The sequence below is a fragment of the Protomyctophum bolini genome (genome assembly GCF_963924005.1).
Source record: "Protomyctophum bolini genome assembly, chromosome: 11".
Lineage (NCBI taxonomy): Eukaryota > Metazoa > Chordata > Actinopteri > Myctophiformes > Myctophidae > Protomyctophum > Protomyctophum bolini.
The window spans coordinates 36,363,123-36,380,124 of NC_137872.1; the positions used below are offsets into that span (position 1 = coordinate 36,363,123).

Genomic DNA, 17,002 nt, shown 5'->3' on the forward strand with positions numbered 1-17,002 from the left:
AAGCTCACCTCCGACGGCGAAGGCCGTCGGAGAGAATGACCCCGTTTACATTGAAAATCCAACTGCTTTAAACAGAGTCACCAATACACATTGTTCCAGACTGGCATTTTGGCCCATCCCTGGAAGGTAAATTACTGTAGGCCTTGATCCAAATAGTTTATCTTCTCGCATGGTAAAATCTTTAGGTGTGACCCAGGATCTGAACTTAAACAAAAGGCATGTAAACAGGCCAACAACACCTTGACTCTAAATAACAAAGACAGGCCTCTGAGACGAACTGCCTTGCATATTAAGCCAGTTCCCACCGAATACAACAGTTAAGAGTATTTTTGCACAAGAACATGGGTTATTGCATAGAATTATTGATCCTAGATACGACAAGGCTTTTCTGCCTTTATTGATAGTATCAAGTGAAGATAGACAGGAAAGAGGGAGAGAGAGAGACACGCAGCAGCAAAGGTCGTCATGAACGGGTCTCGAACACGCTGTCAGGCCAGAGCCTATATGTGGCATGCGCCTGGACCACTAGGCCAGCGGGCCTATAACTTATGGAAGTCAGTGGGGCTTGGATCTTCTACATTTGGGCAGGGTGACGTGTGCATACAGTATATAGCTTGTGTCGAGCTTGCAGATCTGATACTTTGGATACTTTTGTGTGACGCTGTAGTATGATCAATATAGGCGTTAATTCACAACAACAACAAACGTTAAAATATGGTTTGGGGACCAACAGGGGCCAAATGGCTCTGTAACTCTGTGAGTATATAGTGGAATGGACCCGCCTGAGGCATTATCCAACTGGAGGTTCTTGAAATTAAAAATGTTGCATCTTCTTGGTCGTTTTGATTCTAGACTAAAAGCCTAGAGTTGACAAGAAAAATCACACCCGTGTGAAGTGAGGGGCGCTAATATATTAAAGTCTAACTCATGTTGCTATGATTAGGTAGCCTACTGCAATGATGATGTAAAACAAACGGTGTCAAAACAAACATTGAATTCTCTTTGTTGTTAATGGGATTTAATGTTTGTGTTTAAGGGACAAGATGACGTGCATTTTCCCTTCATTAATGAACGGAAAATTTACGTTTTTAGTTCAATGTTTGTTTTAAAACAAACATTGAACTAAAAACAAACTGTATCATAGGAGGGAAATAAAGTATTTTATTCTAAATTACTACTGTGTTCTCCTCTGTAACTTATCTACGTGGTCTGCATGTGTATTAACAATGATGCAATGCATCATTATCATTGACTCATTCTCATATTAACGGTGCATGTGCTGTAGTGGGAAGGAAGGACTTGCGTCAGCCAGTCGTTATCACCCCCTCCTCACGTAGGCTATAGGGAAGTGAAAGGGCAAAAATAGTTCATTCATTCGTTCTATAGTCTGGTCTACTCTGGATCCAGTGAACAGCGCAGGCTTTAGGACCCAGGCCAACGCGCAGTGCCTGTTGCACATACAGTCTATGGTTGCACAGTAGTGAGTGAGCTGAGCTGCGGTGGGCATGGTACATTGAGGCTGGGGTTTCCTCCTGTATTAAACTTGTCATTACGCGCAGCCGAGCCCACAAAGCGTGCACAGGGCTGGAGCCAGCTGGAGGGAGGAGGCACACACACACACTGGAATACAGGCAGCATCACAGCATCATCACCATCACATCACAGGTTGGTAAAAGCAAGACGGAAGAAAACACTGTGATCCTTTTTGTCATGAGTAGACTTTGCAGACTTGAAATGATGAGTACAGGAGGCATTGCATGATCAGACAATAGTTCATCTGCTGATTCCTGAGAGTTGATTTAATTAGGCTATTATTACATGTGTAACCCTCAGAAGTTTACTATAGCACTATAGTGACTTTAGCAGAATCCCTATTCCGTGGGAAACTATTGTGTGGAAATAGCCTTAAAGCTCAGAACGCATCACTTTACATAATTTGTTGTAATTTGTGAGCTTGTCTTGATGATTGATTTGATTGATTGCTTGAATTAACGGATTAATTGAAACATAACACAAAGCCCCAAATGGCTTGTTTCCATTGTGGTCGTATTCAATTCATGAGTAGCCTATATTTGAAGAAGGAAATGGAGTCCTGCATGGGGGATGTTATTAATTGGAAGTTAATCCTCTCAGAACTTAAAGGTATATTCAGTGATTTCACTTAATTCAAATATCACTAATTGTTTTGTTTTGTTGTGATAATCCTCTCTACTATAGAGTGTGCTGACCATATAAGGAGTTCCTCCCTGTCCCCAGTTAACCCCTGGGGGTCAAAAAACCTTAGGTTTCTTTTTTTGACTCTCTATCCTGATTGGACGAAAGGCTTTGGGTCCCAGCCAAAAACGAATCACTGAATATACCTTTAAGCAACAGGTTTCTCTCAGGAGCCGCGCCCACTTGTCTATGAAATACAAAATAAGAGGCTATATACGATATTAGACTATCCGCAGTGGATATAAGGACAAGGCTCGAGAAGATGTACAATGCCGCGGAGAAGAAAATAAGTGGGACAATCAAGGACGAGTCCAAGTTCATTGACATCCTGACAGAAGCAGCCGAGACAAAGTCTTGGAGTGGAGTATAGCCTATATCCACTCTTTTCCTGGGCTGTGTGCATGTGCTCCAGTTCCTGTTTGATTTCATTGGATATCATTGCGGTCATCTGACCAGTTTCATTGGCTTCCATTGGATCAAATCGACAGGAACTGGAGCACACACAGCCCAGGAAAAGTGTGGATATAGGCCTACAAGAACATCAGTGGCAACTGGCAAGACCCTACAGGAAAGCATCAAAGGGGAAATGTCTGGAGAACTTGAAGAGCTGCTATAAACATATACACACACACACACACACACACACACACACACACACACACACACACACACACACACACACACAGATTTGAGTCTTTACTTAAACCAACCGGCCGAGAGGAGAGCGTCTCCAGAGACCAGACTGGTCCTTCATCATCCAATCATCGTCATCATGGGATATCGGTCGTGTTTCATATCCATCAGTGATGGTGGATGTTATGAAACATGATATCCCATGATGAGTATGCCTATACCTATATTATTATATGTACCGGTAGTTAGATTATGACAAGGGAGTGGAAAAATTATACGGCCCAAATGCAAGCATATACTATAAGCACACATTTGATATACCAATATCTTTGCGTAACGTACGTCACGCGTTGCAGGTAGCCCATGGCTAATAATGCCAGACTCAAATCATACTGTCGGCAGGCAATTAGGCTGATTCGGTCTGGCTTATTAGCCAGGCTAGGTCTATATAATATAAACACACCATCATGGTCTTGTGCCCCAAGGGAATATTGACTGAGTTACCAAGCATGGTACGTGCTTTATTTAGGCATGCCGGTCACGTTGCAACATGCATAGAAGGCCCCCCTGTTACCTGGAGACACAGCTGGACTGCTCTTTCTTTACGGCCAGTAAACCCTGGTCGGCAATTCGGGGCAGTTTTCACTGAGGTGATATGTATTATTATTTAATTGACGAAGTTAATTATATATATATACCGGTAGCCTAATTCACCGTTTCCCAAATGGGCCCTATAGCTGTAACTCTGAGAGCGTATAGATAGAACATTTTGTACACTCTCAGCGAAGTGAGGGTTTTTACCTTGTAGATCGGGGTTCCAGAGATAATATTGTATCAAATTGAGAATCACACTGGCCCTTATTATCCAAGCAACAAACACGCAACAATGATCACTCTTTGAATGAATGAATGAATGAATGAATTGATTAATGATGAAAAGCTATGCATATAAGACACCATTCACGCATATTTGTTGCATCTGTAGGTCGCAGTTTACTATGAAAACCTGCACGAGGTGTCCGTCACGCCTCGTGACACGGACATGGTCCATATTATGGCCAATACAGAATTCATTGAATCCATATTATGTTGATCTGACCTCATCAAACCCTTAGATCTCCATATACGGAGCTGACCTGTTCTGACATTCCATTATGTTGATCTGACCTATATGGAGCCGGCCAGCAACTCTACATCTGACCTCACGGACACTATAGATTAATAGTCCTGCTTCTTAACTGTGCCACCAGGTGGATACAGGTTTTGGCCCTCGTTGCTGCCGAAACCCATTACAAATAAAAGAAAGAAAATAAAATTCTATTGTGCATGTCATCACCTGCACACCGGATTAGAGGAATTTTCTAAATATGAAAAAAAAAGGCGTCCAAAGGCGCCCATGGCACTAGTATAGGACATAAGGGGGAGGCGTCATTAGGCGTGAGCGAGTTAAAGGGATTGTGACATTTAAAAAAAAGGTTTTGGAATTGTTCTTTTTTTTTGGTTTTCTAATCTCAATTGCACCCAAAAAAAACATGAACTTTTAACATTCAGTAGATTTTCTGTGAACTGGGGTTTTCTGGCTCAAACAGGTGCTCTGATTTGCCGGCAGTTTGTGATGTAAGAGCCTGCAAATATTATGTCAATGGGATTTGCCAGCAGATGTCACTGTTTTCACTGTGTTGCCTGTTTTCATTGTAGCTCAAAAGGCTTCCAAAACCCCAAAGAAAACTTCAGACCACAGAAAATCCACTGAATGTTCAAAGTTCAGGTTTTTTGGGTGTAATTGAGGTCATAAAACCTAAAAGAAAAAATAGAAAGAAAAATAAATGAAAATGAATGTCATAAAACCTTTAAGAAGCTCTCTTGTTCAAAGGGCGAGGTCGCTTCTCGCCCTCAGGGCTCTCATCGTAATATTTCCATTTCTGACAATCATTTTCCCCAGGGAAATGAAAACCGCAAAAATCATTCCCATCGAAAAGTGGCGACTTTTCCTCTTTTGAAATCACAGAAGAGATTTCCCTCTCTGCTCTGGAGAGGGAAGTCTGGACTGGAGCTCTCTGGTGCAGCCTTTGCCCCCCCGTGATCCGACTATACGTTTAAGCGGCTGATGATGGATGGATGAAAAAGGGATATAATATTTCGGCCGGACTCTGACATTTCATGCACTCTCAGAGGATCGCTATAGCAGGATGTGGGGGCCCTCATGTCATGTCATGATTGGAGATTTTATTGTTTTTAATAATAGGATGCTGTAATATTGAACAGAGGTCCACCAAGACACTATAAAATGTTATTGTGTCATCATTTATTCAGAGAATTGCATTTTCCTTCTCTTTCGAGTCAGCATTGTGTGTGTGTGTGTGTGTGTGTGTGTGTGTGTGTGTGTGTGTGTGTGTGTGTGTGTGTTATTAACTATAATTAACGTACTGCTTCCATTCCTGGTCCTTTCTAGCACAATAGCCTACATTGTAATTTATTGTATGAAAACAGTTTCTGTCTCTCTCTCTCTCTGACTCACTGCAAAGAGGAATGAAGCTATGGGGAAATCATGGGGAAATGGTCTGTGTGTGTGTGTGTGTGTGTGTGTGTGTGTGTGTGTGTGTGTGTGTGTGTGTGTGTGCGTGCGTGTGTGTGTGTGTGTGTGTGTGTGTGCGTGCCTGCGTGCGTGCGTGCGTGCGTTCCTTTCATGGGCCGTGATGTGTGTCCGTGTTTCTAAAAGCCATCCCTGCCTCACATACTCAGTGAAACTGTAAATCTTTGAGGCCCGTTGCATTTCTTCCCAGGATGCCGAGTCGAGTCTCATTGGCCATATTATACATGATTGGTGTAATCATGGATGCACGCATGCAGGCTACGGATACTCCCACATAGGCCTCTTTTAGCAAGTCTTGTTATCCAGGAATCAGACAAAGTATACAATTCTGGTTCATTTAGTTACAAATGGATAAATGAACGCTATAAGGATTTTCCTATGTGATATACAATAATATAGCATTAACCACATGAACCTTAGCGCCGCTTTTCTGCGGGCGAACTTTTGATGAAAATACAGCTGAGCTCGTCTATTTCCGGCGTAGATATAGTGGAGTCGGACGAGAAGGGATGTAGGGTTTAAGTGGTTAAAAGAAAATGTTCATAAAATGTTCATAGAAACATTTAGAGTCAGAAAAGGGAACGAGGAAGAGCTCGCACATTCACAAGACAGGTGCTTAGAGTGAAGAATCAAAGAAAAATCACACCCGTGTGAACTGAGTGGTGCAACTCCCCCCCCCCCCCCCCCCCTCTCTCTCTCATTAGCAGGCAACAGTACAGCACTATCTCTCTCTGTTTCTGGCACAACAGTGCCCCTACTGGTACCAATAGTCATGCTCGTGCTCATTAACGTCACTATACATAGGCGGACGACACATAGGCGGACACACGGACATTGCTGTTCCTTGGAGTGGTTGCACCACTCAAAAACTGGTCGCACACTGTTGGGCTCCGTGGAGAAAAGGTGTGAAAGAGTTAATTGTGGGTATATACCCAACCAACACAGGCACTTTTTGGGTACAATAACCTTCTTTCTTTAAAAAAGATAATTTTCAGCAAAGATTTGGTGTTGAGAGGACAAAAGGACGAGACCATGAGTAATAGACCCCTGAGGGACCCCACTCAACAACGCATATATAGGGTTCAACATTCAAGAGACTTGTTGTCACAAGGATATCAACATGCACTGTGTGAACAATACATAATTCATAATCCATAAATCCAAAATACACGGCAAAAAACAATACATGAAATAACAATACGAAACTAATAATAACTAGAACTGCACTCTGCCGAGTGCATACTTGCTTGTTGCACACTAGTAGGCCATAAATGGCCTACTAGTGCGCAAGCAGAGCGCGCAAGTACTTTCGACCGCTGGAAACTATCACATCTCAGTATCTCTGTGAAGGAACGTTTGAAATGTATAATCATTACGTGTAACTATTTGCTACCTAACTACTTTTTTACAGAAAAATGAATCATTGATATGTGATGAAAAAAAGGTATATAAACTGAATTAAAATATATTATACAGTATAATTATTTTATTACTTATTGTAAATTGTCAATTGTTTTAAATGTTTTAAATTTTGTACTATAGTGATATTAATACTAAATCATGATCAGAGTAATATGTGATCAGAGTAATATGTGTAATCTGTGTAGTCTGGTCCCAGCAGACCAGGCACAGATTTACAAATTACAAATCACATTACAACTACATACAGAGTATGTAGTTGTAATTTGATTAGCAGTATACTGTGGTTACTTGGTTCCAAAAAGTGAAGCCAAGTTTTTTTCAACCGTAGGTTTGTGCCTGGTTTGCTGGGACCAGTTACAACATTACGTCATCGTTGTGAACTGGGACCAGAGTACATGGTGTGTATATGACGTAATGTTGTAACTTGTAACTTGTAACTAGTCCCAGCAAACCAGGCACAGACTGTATGTAGTTGTTCTAGTTACAACTACATACAGAGTATGTAGTTGTAATTTGATTAGCAGTATACTGTGGTTACTTGGTTCCAAAAAGTGAAGACAAGTTTTCTTCAACGGTAAATCTGTGCCTGGTTTGCTGGGACTAGTTACAACATTACGTCATCCTTGAGAGAGTACATGGTGTGTATATGACGTAATGTTGTAACTTGTAACTTGTAACTAGTCCCAGCAAACCAGGCACAGACTGTATGTAGTTGTTCTAGTTACAACTACATACAGAGTATGTAGTTGTAATTTGATTAGCAGTATACTGTGGTTACTTGGTTCCAAAAAGTGAAGACAAGTTTTCTTCAACGGTAAATCTGTGCCTGGTTTGCTGGGACTAGTTACAACATTACGTCATCCTTGAGAGAGTACATGGTGTGTATATGACGTAATGTTGTAACTTGTAACTTGTAACTAGTCCCAGCAAACCAGGCACAGACTGTATGTAGTTGTTCTAGTTACTTGCGCAAGCAGAGCGCGCAAGTAATCGTTTCGCTTGGTCTCTTCGAAGTGAAGACAAGTTTTCTTCAACGGTGAATCTGTGCCTGGTTTGCTGGGACTAGTTACAACATTACGTCATCCTTGAGAGAGTACATGGTGTGTATATGACGTAATGTTACAAGTTACAAGTTACAAGTTACAACATTACGTCATATACACACCATGTACTCTCTCAAGGATGACGTAATGTTGTAACTAGTCCCAGCAAACCAGGCACAGATTTACCGTTGAAGAAAACTTGTCTTCACTTTTTGGAACCAAGTAACCACAGTATACTGCTAATCAAATTACAACTACATACTCTGTATGTAGTTGTAACTAGAACAACTACATACAGTCTGTGCCTGGTTTGCTGGGACTAGTTACAAGTTACAAACCAGGCACAGACTGTATGTAGTTGTTCTAGTTACAACTACATACAGAGTATGTAGTTGTAATTTGATTAGCAGTATACTGTGGTTACTTGGTTCCAAAAAGTGAAGACAAGTTTTCTTCAACGGTAAATCTGTGCCTGGTTTGCTGGGACTAGTTACAACATTACGTCATCCTTGAGAGAGTACATGGTGTGTATATGACGTAATGTTGTAACTTGTAACTTGTAACTAGTCCCAGCAAACCAGGCACAGACTGTATGTAGTTGTTCTAGTTACAACTACATACAGAGTATGTAGTTGTAATTTGATTAGCAGTATACTGTGGTTACTTGGTTCCAAAAAGTGAAGACAAGTTTTCTTCAACGGTAAATCTGTGCCTGGTTTGCTGGGACTAGTTACAACATTACGTCATCCTTGAGAGAGTACATGGTGTGTATATGACGTAATGTTGTAACTTGTAACTTGTAACTTGTAACATTACGTCATATACACACCATGTACTCTCTCAAGGATGACGTAATGTTGTAACTAGTCCCAGCAAACCAGGCACAGATTCACCGTTGAAGAAAACTTGTCTTCACTTCGAAGAGACCAAGCGAAACGATTACTTGCGCGCTCTGCTTGCGCAAGTAATAACAACCCTAAAGCCATGTATTTTCATTATTATTTTTCTCTGCTTTTCATGCATTTATTATTGTATGCCGACTGGAAATGGGGCGAGAGGGAGTGACACGCAGCAATGGCCATCGCATCGGGACTCAAACCCGCGATGCACTGTCAGGCTATACATTGTAGATTATAGGTGCCTGAACCACTACGCCAGAGGTCCGGGGCCGGGCCCCTAAAGCCATTTCTAAATATCTAGGAGACGGTCCCCTTTCCACCAGTTGGTTCCCCATGGGAACTGGTTCAGTTCTTTTTGGTGGGAAAAACTAGACCTATATTAATTAAATTGTTTATCACTCAATTCATAATTAAAGTTCCAATTTTGGAGCTCTTGCTCATGGACTAAGAACCAAAAAGAACTGAACCGGTTCCCATTGCGAACCAACCGGTGGAAAAGGGGAGTGTATATAACTTCAGATTCAACCACAATATGCACAGTATGCATAAAGTGAATGGCATATTGAGTGGCATATTGAGTGGCCAAGTGAGTTTCATGTTGTTTAACGTCATTTAATGCAGACTTTTCTGGTTGGATGTATGGGCTGTCAAGGCAAGAAAATCGTTTTTTTGCCACTCAGTAGGCTTTCCCGCATAACTTCCGGGTATGACAATGATGTCACGTGCATACCCTCTATACCAGGGCTGGGCAACTTTGACGATGGAGAAGGCCACTATATTTCCACACTAACTCCAGAGGGCCTGCACATTGCATATTACTGTTGTAGCAAAAATAGCTGATCTACAAGCTCAAAACGCGTCAAATCGTGACGCGTTTTGAGCTTGTAGATCAGCTATTTTTGCTATTATTTGTATCGAAATCCTGAATAATTTTTAGTTATTTTTGAATTGGAATCCTGAAAATGCCTTTAATTATAGTTGTGTTAACTTCATGAATGTATGTTGTTGCCCATGTATGCTCTAGTCTATACTAACCGTTCACTTTTGTTGTTGTTGTTTTCTCTGTCCCAAGCCCTTACCTTACAGTAGAGTAGAGGACCAATGGGAGGGGTGGCAGTGGACGACAACCCGACGGGGGTGAAGGCCCCCGACGGCGGCTGGGGCTGGGCGGTGCTGTTCGGCGGCTTCGTCATCACGGGGTTCTCCTACGCCTTCCCCAAGACCATGAGCGTCTTCTTCCACGACCTGATGGACGAGTTCCACGTGGGCTACAGCGACTGCGCCTGGATCTCCTCCCTGCTGCTGGCCATGCTCTACGGCTCGGGTACACAACTGACACGCACGCACACACACACGCCACACACTGTGACACACACACGCACGCCACACACTGTGTGACACACACACACGCCACACACTGTGACACACTGGTTTCTGTTTGTGTGGCCTTTTAAAGTCTGCAGGTGCTCTTAATGAGCAGCGGCCATTTTGTGTTTTGACTCTGGGAAGTGTAGTTCTTTTGGGATGCTAAGCAAAAGCTCCACTACTGAGTTTTGAACACACACACACACACACACACACACGCACACACACACACACGCACCTACAAGCCTGAGTGTCCTGACTGTTGTGATTTGTGTTTTGTGCATGCAGTGGTGAAACCGATACATAACCGATACATGCATACACATACGTAAGTCCCAGATTTGGGAGTAAAACAAAAGTAAAAGTATAACAATACACTTACACCGTGTTAAATAGTACTTAGTCAAAGTAGTACAAAAGCATTAGCATTAGAATATACTTAAAGTATCAAAAGTGAAAGCACTCATCATCATATGTTAGACGTTGTAGGTCGGCTATTTTTGAAAAATGTACAAGATTAAAGAATGTGATTCATTTGTAATCATCTAAATCTGCAAAGTAAAGGGCAGTCCATGCTGTCTCCGACCGTCAAACTTTTCGTCGGAAAGCTCCGGTACAACTACAACATGACGTCACTCGCAACTTCTGAAACGCATTCCTCCGGATTTTTGTTCTGAAAGCTGCACTCCCAGATGTTGTGACTCTCCGAACTCTGATCTTTCCGACGAAAAGTTGGACTGCCCTTAACTTGTATCCACTGCAGCTGTCAAATAAATGTAGTGGGAGTGAAACGTACTATACATGAAGTATTGAATCATTACTTGCATAGATACACACTTAGTTATACAGGGTGCATACAGTACTTAGTTTAAACTAGTCATCGGTTAGACATGGGTTAAGGAATAGGTTTAGGTGTGCTGCCCCGTGGAAGGTTAGGTTTAGGGTGAGGGTTTGAGATAGGTTGTAGTTGTAATAATAATAATAATAATAATGAATTGCAATTTTATGGCGCTTTTCTATGCACTACTCAAAGCGCTTACAATGGTTCATCCATTCATACATTGGGAGGTGAAGTGGCGAACAGTCGACGCCAGCGTCCTCACTTCCCAACCCCCCAATCCAACCCATGATGCTGAGTGTCAAGCAGGGAGGGCACTGGGTCCCATTTTTTAGAGTCTTTCATGGTATGACCCGGCCGGGGGATCGAACCCCCGACCTCCCAGTCTCAGGGCGGACGCTCTAACCACAAGGCCACTGAGCTGGTCTATATAGTTGTAGGACTAACGACTGGTTCTATAACCACTGGCTGACTGTTCCATGGCGTTCTTCTGTGCAGGTCCTCTCAGCAGTGCCATGGTGAACCGCTTCGGCTGCCGCCCGGTGATGATGGTGGGCGGTCTGTTCGCCTCCCTGGGGATGATCCTGGCCTCGTTTGCGACCAGCATCTACCTCATCTACCTCTGCGTCGGAGTCATCACAGGTCAGCTGACCCCTGCTGGACAAAATATATACAACTCTGAACCTGCCTGCATTCATATAAGTTCACACACAGAGACAGGCAGACGGACAGGCAGGCAGACAGACAGGCAGACAGGCAGGGCATGTGAACTTGTTACTTGACTTGTTTAGTTTTGTTGAAAAATAGCCTGCACGTATCGGAATCGGAAATTAACCACTTAAACCCCAGCATACAATGTGGCACGTTGCGTTGCATTGTAAAGCTTGTCGATCGGCTAAAGTCATGGCCCACATAATCCACTTATACAGACGAAAAAAAATCTGCCAAAAAAAAAAAAAAGCCAATATCAGACATCCTTGAACGGATGGTTGTTCCTCCTCCCTGTGTCCTTCCTGCAGGTCTGGGTCTCACTGTGTCCTTCCTGCAGGTCTGGGTCTCACTGTGTCCTTCCTGCAGGTCTGGGTCTCACTGTGTCCTTCCTGCAGGTCTGGGTCTCACTGTGTCCTTCCTGCTAGGTCTGGGTCTGGTGGTCTGATGGTTTGTTCCTCCTCACTGTGTCCTTCCTGCTAGGTCTGGGTCTGGTGGTCTGATGGTTTGTTCCTCCTCACTGTGTCCTTCCTGCTAGGTCTAGGCCTGGCGCTGAACTTCCAGCCGTCTCTGATCATGCTCAACCGCTACTTCGACGAGAAGCGCCCGCTGGCCAACGGGCTGTCGGCGGCCGGCAGCCCCGTGGCCCTGTGCTGCCTCTCGCCGCTGGCCCAGTTCCTCACGCACTCCTACGGGTGGCGCGGCGGCTTCCTCATCCTGGGCGGCATACTGTTCAACTGCTGCGCCTGCGCCGCCCTCATGAGGCCCCTGGTCGGCCCCCCGAAGACCCCCAAGGCTCTCGCCGCGGAGGCAGAGGAGGAGGAGGAGGAGGAGGAGGCGCCGAAGCCCAAGCGCAAGCTGCTGGACTTCTCCGTGTTCCGGGACCGCGGCTTCGTCATCTACACGGTGGCCGCCTCCATCATGGTCATCGGCCTGTTCGTGCCGCCGGTGTTCGTGGTGAGCTACGCCAAGGAGCTGGGCTACGCCGACACCAAGTCGGCGCTGCTGCTCACCATCCTGGGCGCCGTGGACATCTTCTCGCGGCCCACCTGCGGCTGGATCGCCGGGCTGAAGTGGGTGCGGCCGCGCTGCGTCTACTTCTTCAGCCTCGCCATGCTCTTCAACGGAGTCGCCGACCTGGTCGGGTCTCAGGTGAGGTTTTTCGTGGGGAAACGGTAGAGCGGGTGGTTTTTTGTAACGTGATAGTAACGGTTCCGTTAAGGGCCGTGTCTTACATTAGGAATACATTGCACGTTGTCTAATCGGAAAAGGGTGAGGGAAGACTGGTTATAGTTAACAACGTTAACATAAGTCCATCATATTCTAATAATGGACTTATCTTGTGACCATGTCTTTGTGAAGTAATACAAGGAGTGTGTGTGTGTGTGTGTGTGTGTGTGTGTGTGAGAGCACTTTTTAACACCTGATTTCCCTAAAAGCTGTTTTCATACTCATTAGACAAATGACTCTTGACCGCATATACACTGTAGTTTTCAACTAAAGACATGTCTTTTGTCAGCCTACAGTGTGTAGGCTGACAAAAGACATGTCTTTAGTTGAAAACGCATAATTTCTGTCAACTGAGTCAATTGATGAAGTATAAATTAGCCTTAATTCTGTGCCTTTCGTTTGCAGGCTGTGAACTACGGAGGTCTGACGGCCTTCTGTATCTTCTTCGGCATCTCCTACGGCATGGTGGGCGCGCTCCAGTTTGAGGTCCTCATGGCCATCGTTGGCACAGAGAAGTTCTCCAGTGCCATTGGTCTGGTGCTGCTCATGGAGGCCATGGCTGTGCTGGTGGGCCCGCCCGGCGCTGGTAAGGAACACATGGGGAAACCACTGGGGGAAAAGACCTCGTTTTATTTTAATGTTCTTCTTTCCTGCTTCAAAGGGATATTTCACTTTCAAACATGCATTTTACCATCCACTCCCATACCAGCCCAAACTGTTTGTAAGTGTCTTCAGACAGACAGACAGACAGACAGACAGACAGACAGACAGACAGACAGACAGACAGACAGACAGACAGACAGACAGACAGACAGACAGACAGACAGACAGACAGACAGACAGATAGATAGATAGATAGATAGATAGATAGATAGATAGATAGATAGATAGATAGATAGATAGATAGATAGATAGATAGATAGATAGATAGATAGATAGAAAATATGAAATATTACAATATGTTTTGACACAGAATCAGATGGTTTATCGTCATGCAACTTCTCAGTGACTACTGCCATTCACGTCACCATTTTTAAAACTATAATTTCATATCGTTATCGTTGTAGTGCTCAATATGAACGACCCTTTATAGCGATTAATGCACGTTTTAAAAGTCTTGCACAGTAGATGGTCTTACTTATAGCTAACTGGTAACCAGAATGTCACCGGTTCACCTCTAGTGTGTCAAAGTGCCCCTGAGCAAGACTCTCCCAAGTGCTCCTCCCGAGTCCCGAGTGGTCCATCCATCAGCCATCAGCTGGGTGAAGCTGAAACCGCATTTCCTCTGCAGTTTTTAATAAGATCTACAGATTCAAACAAATCAAATCTCCTGTTGGCCATATCTTGCACTTCCTCTGTGCTCTCAATCAGCTTTCAGTCCATTCCCCATGAATCTCCTTCCTCTGTTGCAAGTATACGGCAGGAGAAGCCTATATCGTATCAACACGACTCCATAGAGAGAGCACAGCAGGAATTTAACGGCGTAACCTCATGTTACGCTGCCATTGCATCAGCAAGAGGACTGCTCTGAGGAATGACTTGCCCCTGAGAAAGGTCAGGCAAGCACTTCCGCATGGCCCTCACCACAGCCACCATGCGTCAACATGAACCTAAACCATGAACAGTTGATTATATGAGGCTTGTTGAGGTCAGTTCGCTGCCTGGGAGTAAGGGCAGTCTGAGAGGATATACATTCAGGGCAAGAAAGTCCCTTAACTGGTGTCTCCTCTTGTCCACTTGATGGTCTAGCAGTGCAATGACATGAGTGGACATTACATGAGAGAGGGTATACAAGATTAGCTGAACTAGAACCTCAGGTGTATGTGTTACTGTGAGTCTGTGAGTGTTAGTGAACTTTCTATTATATTTTTTGTCTACAAACCAGCTGTTGCAGTTTGTGCACATACAGTTACACCGAGCACATTGTGTAGCTCCTAAGTCCATTTCTTTGCCCCTCTTCTAAGAATATTATGGCACCAAAACTGTCAAAGTCATAAGAACACACAACATAACAAAACAGTTGTCTATATGAGAAAGAAAATGGAAAAGCTACAGAAAATAACTATGAAATCAAAAGCAGAACTATCCAAAATCCTTTTCACCTGCACGTCCCTTGTCTAATGCTCTGAGTCGGAAGTTCGGAACACACCAAGGTGTTATCAATCAGGCAATCAGGCCACTGAGAAGCCTCTGTGCCTGTCTGATCACCCTGGGCAAGACCTACACTGTAGAGGCTATCATTTGTTTGGGGGCGGAAGTTGTGTGACTTTAGCGGAAGTATCGCCCAAGGAAATGACGTTGATGCTTTTACAAATCAGTTTACATTCTCCGCGAGTGAAACAAGTGTTGTGATTGGCCGGGGAAAATATCGTATCTGGGGGATATACATCTGACGGATGTTCCGGACGATACATCCGCCGATACTGTAGCTTCTCTGCCTTAGACGTTGTGACTAGGCTTTTCTTTTCGCAGATATATAAGCCTAGGACAGAGGCTACTGGCTGATAGTCAGTGGTATTTGGTTGATGCATTGACTGGGCCTGATTGATCACCCAGTTTAGTATGCTGGAATTTTGGAATGGAGATGGTCAGGAAGGAAAAGCATTTCACTCTCACTTGCCTCTAAAAATAGACATGTGCAAACCGGAAAAAAATACATTGGACAGCACACACCGAAAGAGAGGAAAATAAGGCAGAGCGAGAGAGAGAGAGAGAGAGAGAGAGAGAAATTGTGTGTGTGTGTGTGTGTGTGTGTGTGTGTGTGTGTGTGTGTGTGTGTGTGTGTGTGTGTGTGTGTGTGTGCGTGTGTGTGTGTGTGCGTGTGCCGTGCTTGAGTGTGAATAACATCATGATTATTATGGTTGAATGTATTTTCATGAAGCTCATGAAGGTCACAATCAAGGAATCACCCCAGGAATCAATCAATCAATTAACCAAAGTGAAATGCCAACGGCAAGAGATCAAAGTCAAAGTCGTACGATTTGTCACACACGTTACGGCAGTGAAATGTGTTCTCCGCATTTGACCCGTATCTCTCTTGGAGCGGTGAGCCAGTGCAGCCAAGGAGCGGGTGAGCTGCAGCCGTAGTAGTGCCGCGCTCGGAAATCGTTCGATCAGTTGATTTGACCCGCCCCGATCCAACCCATTGATGCCGAGTGCCAAGCAGGGAGGCCCGGCTGGGTCCCATTTTTACAGTCTTTGGTATGACCCGGCCGGGGAATCGAATTAACCCTCGACCTCCCAGGCAGTTTCAGGGCAGATCGACACTCTAACCACGAGGCCAACAGTTTGCACCCCGAGTTTCATTTAATGAATGTTTCTCAATAACACAAATGTTTCCCTCTCTCTCTCCCATATAGGCAAGCTGCTGGACTACACCAAGAGCTACATGTACGTCTTCCTGCTGGCGGGCTGCGAGGTGGTCCTGTCCGCCGTGGTGCTGGCCGTCTGCAACTTCCTCTGCATCAAGGTCAAGGCCGGCGCCACGGAGAACGCCATGGAGAACGGCAAGTACACGGCGGCCAGCGAGATGGAGCAGCTCAACAAGCCGCCGCCGCCGCCGCGAGACGACAGCGAGACGGAGGAGAAGGGGGGGAGAAGAGGAGGGGGGGGAGCGGAGAAGGAGGAGGCGTCCCAAGAGGTGAAGGAGGAGGCGAAGACGCACGAGGAGGAGGAGGAGGAGGGGACGGACAAAGGCGGCTCGGCCGTGCCGGCGAGGGTGGAGAAGAGCGCGGCCGTGGACTCACGGGAGGCGGAGAGGCTCCTGAAGGAGCCGCCGCAGCCCAATGGCGACGCGGCCACCGCCGCCAACCCCGTCATTCCCCCTGTTTGTTGAAATCTCTTTGTCCATGTATATCGTATGCAATGGACACATGCCTAGTTGCAGGCCACATGGAGAGGGCAGTGACGTCACATTGTGATGTTGTCGGCTGAAGGCACCGCGGCCTCGTTGGCTTATCCCCTTGACCACTTTGCCTCCCTGTTTTGGGCATGTCATTGTTATAGGCAATTATCTTTCAGAAATATCCCCCCCCCCCCCCTCCCCTCCCCCCGAAGA

General features: G+C 44.9%; 1 protein-coding gene across 1 annotated transcript; it reads left to right on the forward strand.

Moving 5' to 3' along the window:
* Nucleotides 1-9,905: 9,905 nt before the first annotated feature.
* slc16a3a (solute carrier family 16 member 3a) lies at nucleotides 9,906-16,780 on the forward strand (the record flags this gene model as incomplete). The annotated part of the gene is made up of 5 exons (XM_080775171.1): nucleotides 9,906-10,128; nucleotides 11,506-11,649; nucleotides 12,254-12,867; nucleotides 13,351-13,531; nucleotides 16,305-16,780. The coding sequence occupies 5 exons, from the start codon at nucleotides 9,906-9,908 to the stop codon at nucleotides 16,778-16,780; spliced, it is 1,638 nt and encodes a 545-aa protein (XP_080631297.1).
* Between the last annotated feature and the right edge of the window lie 222 nt (nucleotides 16,781-17,002).